The following is a 7,309-nucleotide window of genomic DNA, read 5'->3' on the forward strand; positions in this document are numbered from 1 at the left end:
CTAGACAGTTGTGTTTATTAGTGAAAGAACAGAACAGACATGAGGGAGCAATAAAAATGACAATTATTCTGAATGAAGTCTCTTGCTGGAATATTTTGTAAAAGACCACAGTTAGAGTTAGTCCCACACCCTTATCAGTTTGAATAATAATACTGTGTATTGTGTACTACTGTGTGGCTTTGAAGGATGCAGTTTTTTTTCCTTGAATGATCCAAGATGAAATTGGAATGGAAAATAAGAGGAGGGGAAAAGAAAAACATTTTGGCTTATGAAGAAAAATATATCAACAAAGCTGCAAATAATATTTTTGAAGAATCAGGTTGTACACATGCAATATTTTTATCTTATGAATACAAATGAATAATGTTAGAGTTGTTGCTGGTACCCCCTTTCCTGTTTCTGCAATATTACAAATCCTGCACTGTTATTATAGTAAAGCTATGCAGAGCTGTCACTAAAGAATATTTTCTATCAATAATCTTATCATTTTACAGGTTAATCAGTAATTTTTTTTCCAAAAAAATGTATTTTGGAGTTTTGAGCTTTCTGAGTAGGTGCAAGGACAGAGATAGATATTAAAAAGCTCTTACTACTAATGAATAGACAACATTTGTGGTGGTTTTGCCTTTTTCTGGATCTCCAGAATAACACGGGTGTCTTCTGTTCACATGCTCGTTCATTGCTCTAGCACTCCTGTGGTGCGGGATCAAAACTTTCCACGGTGTAAAAACAACCTTGTGTGATCATTTAGATTACTCCCATACTTTTTTTTTTAGAAAAGCCTTGGGTGCTTTTCTAAAACTGTAGTGCTGAGTGTACCCAACCAGCGACTGGAACCAAAACAACTGACGTCATGATGCAGCAATTATGTGGTGATACTGGAGAAAAACATTTGCTACAATGAACTGAGGCATTTTAGAAAGAAATTACATAATCACAACAGCTCAACTGCTCCTTTTTATGTCCCATAAAGTCACACTATCGAAGGGGTGTTGCTAATCAATAAGAAATGCAATATAGGATTAATCTGTATTTACTTCCTAAAAACTCCTCATCTCCTCTGCAATGCATTGAGACATCCTCGATGATAGCAGAGTGAGAATAATTTGTGGGTCACAGATGGATGATGGAGCAGTGAGGACAGAGGGAAGCATAAATGAGCTGAGCGGAAAGCACCCTTAGACATTAGTGAAGGCCCTGTGGGAGCTTCAAGTAATTCCCAACAAGGTTTCAGGCAACATTCACGGGGTTAACTAGCCTGTATAATTGAAAACACCTTTGTGTGTGTCCTGCCTTTAAATATAAGCTGAGATAAAGGAAATTACAGAATGCTTCTAAGCAGTCAGATCTTTAAATCAAAGCAAAACAGTGTAAATAGCACAACGTCTCATTTACAGAAAAGCTTTAATTTACAAGAAATACATTAATCATGATTTAATGTTCTATTACAACAACTATGAAAACCAAAATGGACACCACCAAGAAAACCTTTGTTTTTCGGTTAGCCATTTGCACATTATGGACAGAGCAACGTGTCCACAGATACAAGTTGGAAATTGTAGTGTACAGTTGATTTATTGAGAAACAAAGAAGACAGAAGTGATGTTAAACCGTCCATTATGACAGCTTCTTCCAGCTTTCCAAGTTGAAAGTCCAACTGCAGAGGGCATTCCAGGTAACATTTCCCAGTTCAGATGGAGAGCACTATAAACTGAATACACTGCCTGCAGTCTAATCTAGCCTGATGTGACGAAAAGCTCATGGCGGTGAATGTTTGAACTCTATAATAGACATTACTGAGTCGCTTTCCCTAACATTGTGTTACATTTTAGCATTCACGATCATCCAACAATTACCATTTGTGGCCCCAATGGCATCTGGGTTTAAGTAAAAATAAAAAAACTGCAGCTTAAAAATGCACCGTTACAAGGATAAAATGTAGTTTCTTTTTCTGAAATGTAATAGAGTAGAAGTAGCATAGCATTTAAGTAGATTTCAAGCAAAACAACCTATAAATCACCTGATGTAATGCCTTCTCTAAGGTAAATAAGAGTGCTGATGAGGTTTGGATTCAAAGAGGTGAGAAATAAATTGGTCATTAATTCACCTTAACGTCTTCACCGCAGCTATTTATGGGAGTGTGCACCACCCATTCATGTTATCTTCCACACAGCAGAATGCTTGTGTTGGTGTTTTTCAGTGTCAGTTTCAGGAGGATGTCTAGTGTGTGTGTAGCTGCTCTGTTAAAGGCTATAATTGACCTTAATTGAGGTTCTTTTTTTCTGCCGCTTCAGCAGAACTAATAACAACCGAGCGTCTTGTCATGTCACTGTTATGTAACCTTGTTAAAAGGTTGTTGATGCTCCTTAAAGGACTGTGGACACATTTCACTCTGTCACTTCATTAACTCCCTTCTCTATTGCTTCCTCAGATGACTACTCATCAACCCTCAGTGACCACCACAGCCCCTCCTCTATCCCCATTTGTCCCAGCCCCAGAATGATCACTGGCTGCCCCATTCCCGCTGTGCCTCCAGCCGGCCAATCAGTGCCCCACGTTCAGACTCCGCTGTCAGACCCCAGCCAACCCCAGCCTCCACTGCAGGTGGCGAAGGAGTGTCCACAGAGTGCCAAGCCGCCCAGCGGGTCGAGGTCTGGTGCGCGCAGCACCGGCAGCATCAGCTCTGCTGTTTGCCCTCTCAGCAGGGACAAGAAACAGAAGCTCAGCTCTGCCAGCGTCGGAGGGCAAACAGTTGCCAAGCAGCCGAAGAATGGCCGCCAAAAATCCACCAACGGCTGGAGGCCAGTTGGCCTGCCCTTTGAGAAGGAGGTTTTCTCTGTGGTACGTAGAGAAAGTCATGCTGGTGCTTTTGACACAGCCATGATGGTGCCACTTGTAATTAATTCTGCTTTAATTGAACTTGACTGTCCACAGAGAATTTAGGATGATTTATCACACCTGTCTCTTGTCACATCATGGCTGATTCGCTGTTTTTGATTTATTTCATCTATACATGTGACTATCAAAGCACAAAAGTCATTCAACACAAACCACATCTGCAGATTTTTGCTCCTCGGCCTCTCAAAGCATTTTAGTTTCTGACTGTTAGAGGAGTCAGTATTTCCTGCTGCCTGTGTTTCCAGGGAGAGGACTCTATGGTGCTGAGGAAGTGTTTTGAGGGAGTCCACAGGGATGGGGATCTGATTCGGGTCAGAGACACTGTTCTGCTGAAGTCTGGACCTAGAAAAAAGTCTCTGCCTTACGTGGCCAAGATCTCAGCTCTGTGGGAGGAACCAGAGTCAGGTAGGAGACTCACTGTACACAGGACTGACTTACATAAACCACAAGAGCAACTGAACTGATGTGGTAATGATTGGCTTAAGCGAACTCTGTGGTGTGTTTTTTTTTTTTTTTTCTGCAGGAGAGCTGATGATGAGTTTGTTTTGGTACTACCGTCCAGAACACACACAGGGAGGGCGTAACCCCAGCATGCATTGTGAGGTAAGAAGCTGACATGTGTCCCTGAAATCCTTTTTACCACAACCACAGGCAATACGTCTTTCTAATAGCTGTCAGGTGTAATTGTATACTATTACACCTAAAATACAGCTCTGATCAACGGTGCAATGTATAATCAACTGTGTGTAAGCCTGGCTGTAATGGTTGTCATTAGCTTTTAAAACTGGCAGACATTTAAAATGATGCCAGTATAATTTAACAATTATTATTTAAGGTTTATGTGTTTCTTGTATTGCCAAGAAGGATTCTTTCCTTACATAAACTCACAGTTTTCTTTATGTCCATATTACACCTTATCTTCACTGTATGAAAGAGATTCTAGTGTATGAATACACATACATGCGCAGGCAGACACACATGTTGAGCAACAGCCTCTGTTGTGTTTGCTTCCTGTTGCCAGTAATCTCCCAGAGGAACGAGTTCAGTTCAATGTCTAGAAACAATAAACCACATGAAGTCTGTCATGTCTCAACTGAACTAACAAACAACAAACACATCAGAGCAGCAGTAGCGGGGCTACAGCTCAGAGGAGGAAACGAAACATCTCTCTCTGTGAATCTGTCTTTATATCTGGAAGTGATGGTGAAGCAGACGCGGTTGTGTACAGTGTAGCAGAGATGCACTCTTCTCAGGCTCCACTGCTGCTCCTCCACATGCAAAATGTCAAGGTTTAAATTATATTTTTGTGGTTTTTTTTTTTTTTTATTCTAACCTGAGTGTCTTTCTGCAGAATGAGATCTTTGCATCTCGTCACCAGGATGTGAACAGTGTGGCCTGTATCGAAGACAAATGCTATGTCCTAACACTGGCACAGTATTGTCGGTAAGACTGAAAGCATTCTCTGTGTGGTGGCTTTGACATCTTTCTTTGAAATATATTTCTTTTGCACATACTGCTGTTGAAAGATTACTAGTGAAGAAATTTCACAGTGCAGCTTTTTGATGGTTATTTTCCTTCCAAATCTCCCACTGGGTAACTAAAAATATGCTCAGTGTTTACCTTGAGACAGTTTTAAACCTCATTTAAGCCAGTAAGAAACATTTTTATTGTTTTTTTTCTGACTGTTTTTAAGGTAATTGAGTTTGATGTCCCACATTTGTTATGTGTCCAGATTTTGTGCCTTGGTAAAACGCCGTAGGGAGGGCGTATGCGACAGTGTCGCCTCCCTTGTGGTGCCACCCGTTGTTGGCAATGCCATGCCCACCCACCACTGTGTGCCGGATGACGTCGACCCAGAGATGGTGTTTTTCTGTCGACACGTCTATGACTTCCGCTATGGACGCCTCCTCAAGAACCTGCAGTAGAATCTGACCAGTCGTGACACATTATGCTACGGGACGTGAGATAATGTTACTCTGGTTTCATCGTCCACAAATTTTAATTAGCTACCTGCTGCCTCTGTGAGAGAGGAACTGGAGTGTAGGACAAAAGGATTTAGAGCTCATTTTGATTTGAATTCTCATGCTTTTACTTCCATGCCACACATTTATTAGGTAAAAGCAATGGTCTGACATAATGTGTAAGAGTTAATATGGCAGTGTAAATGGTCTTTATCATAGATGGCTCTCTGGTGTTGTAGCAGCTGTGTGAAGAACACGGAACATACTCTGCTGTAGAAAATGCTACTGCTCTTAGAAATGTGACATTTGATAGATTATATGCAGAGAAGTTGATGTTACATGTGAATAATGCTACTATCTGCGTGACAGATGAGAATCTGAGGCACACCGTGCCACACTGGTCCTTGTGAAGAGACTAGAGAAAAAGAAATTTCTCAGTGGCTGAAGACTTAATCACATTTTTTGTCACTAGATTTCTCTGTAATATGCAGTTTCTTAGTGTCCAACCTGAGGACACGGCATACAGACGATTTTACTGGAAAGATTCTAAACATGCATCTGTGTTTAAACTGATGAGGAATAGTTACACATTTTGGGAAATGTGCTTGATGCTTTTGTTTTCAGAGCACTGAATGATTGAATGAATCCACTCTCATGTCTGTACGGATAATGTGAAGGTAAAACCAACAGCTAGTTGGCATAGCTTAGCATAAAGTGGAGCTGCAGTGAATAATCGGTTAGCTGTCATTAACTGAAACAATTAGCAACTATTTTGATAATCGATTTGTCAGTTTGAGTAATTTTTTGAGAAGAAAAGAGGGAAAATCCTCTGATTCCAGCTTCTTAAATTTTAATATTTTCTCCATTCTTTGGTTGTGGAAAAAAGAAAACATTTGAGGATGTCTTACTGAGCTTCTGGAAGCACTGATCAACATTTTTCATCATTTGACAGAATAATTGACAATGAAAATAATGCATAAAGAATGAACAGTCCATTTTGAGGCTTTGTGCTAAACTAAGCTGACTGCAGCTCTATACTTCCTATACAGACATGCGAGTCGTATCAATGTTCTCATTTAAACCTCCACAAGAAGGCAAACAAGCATGTTTCCCAAATATTTAACATTTCCAGTTTCGTGCATTCGTGATTCATTTGGAGGTCTGTGTAGTTCAGTCCCAACACAGATGTGAGGAAAATGTTGATCCAAACATTTAATTAAGTCTAATTCAACTTTTTTTTTTTTTTTTTAACCACTGATCGAGTACAATCACAGCAAACAATGACATATGGAAGTTTTATGACTCCATCTCTCATGAGTTTCTGAGAGAATTGTAGGTTTTATGTCATATCTCTTAGCTCTGAAAATCACCTCAGAGGTGATTTTCGTGCTGCAGGACGGACCTGCACTCTGCAGAGAAAGCACAGTTTAGTTTGTTTGGTTTTCGCAGTGTGAAGATGTCCAATGAGCCGAGCATTGAGGGGATTTTTGTTATGCCAATGCTGAGGAATATTTTACTTTCTCAAAGCTGTTTGCCAGAGGTGTGATTTGACTCCGGTGTCAGCTAAACTGTATATTTGCATTTAAATATCTGGATGAGTGTCTGTTCATGGCAGATGGCATCAGTTAGTCACCTATATTCTCGTTTCTTTAATGATGAACTGGTGAGTAATGTATTCAGTGTAGCATTTAGATCTGTGATGATGATTCGTTCCTATGTTTGAGAAAAAGATATGTATTTATTTCTGTACTGAGAACATATAATTTATTTTCAAAAGATGATTTTAAAGAATAGAGTTTTAGATGAATGGCTTTTCATTCCTGATTAGAAAGGAGGTTGAACTCGTCGCTCCTTCTTAGCTGCACTGTCTACGATGAAAAGTGTGTGAGTCATTTGCAATAGTATTTCTGTGTTTGAGTTTGCTTACCCAATACAAGCCAATTAAATGTCGTGTTGAGATGTTGAAGTAAGCAGTAAGCAGATTTGGGGACACATACGGAGTATTTGGAAGGATCTCAGATGCAGCTTTGAAGGGCATAAGTGCTAACATGTGTCCAGAGATGCTTAGCCTGCAGGACCAAAACATACCTTGGCCTCTCCCAGCTTTCCGTCATTCTCCTTTCACTTCTCCTCAGACGATAAAGCTTTGCCTCTTCACCTTTAAATGCCGAATGCTACGATGATTTAAAACTTACCTTACCATTAGCCTGTGCCTTGATCTTGCTGCCTATAGAACATTCCCAGCCTTTCATTTAGGAAATGTGTACCGGTCCTGAACCTGAGTTATGAAGCCTGTGAGTGAGCTGATCTTGATTCCTAGATGTTTGAGATGCATTTTCAGAGGATTCGTGTGATCTTATGCGACCTGAAAGGGCAAAACTCAATCTTGATCAAGTCTGAGTCAAATTTAAAGTGATTTTTTCAAGCATCAAAATGCCGGCAAGTGAGGA

General features: G+C 40.2%; 1 protein-coding gene across 2 annotated transcripts in view; it reads left to right on the forward strand.

Annotated features, from left to right (window-relative positions):
- The window catches only part of bahd1 (bromo adjacent homology domain containing 1), a 28,924-nt gene extending 21,882 nt beyond the window's left edge, over nt 1-7,042 (forward strand). For both annotated transcript variants that reach the window (XM_023291487.3, XM_023291488.3), the window contains exons 3-7: nt 2,432-2,841; nt 3,144-3,303; nt 3,422-3,501; nt 4,250-4,341; nt 4,631-7,042. In XM_023291487.3, the coding sequence (XP_023147255.2) occupies nt 2,432-2,841; nt 3,144-3,303; nt 3,422-3,501; nt 4,250-4,341; nt 4,631-4,823 (935 nt within the window). In that variant the 3' untranslated portion in view covers nt 4,824-7,042. The remainder of the gene's footprint in view (nt 1-2,431; nt 2,842-3,143; nt 3,304-3,421; nt 3,502-4,249; nt 4,342-4,630) is intronic.
- The last annotated feature ends 267 nt before the right edge of the window (nt 7,043-7,309 follow it).

This window comes from Amphiprion ocellaris, chromosome 20 (genome assembly GCF_022539595.1).
Source record: "Amphiprion ocellaris isolate individual 3 ecotype Okinawa chromosome 20, ASM2253959v1, whole genome shotgun sequence".
NCBI classification, from domain to species: Eukaryota; Metazoa; Chordata; class Actinopteri; family Pomacentridae; genus Amphiprion; species Amphiprion ocellaris.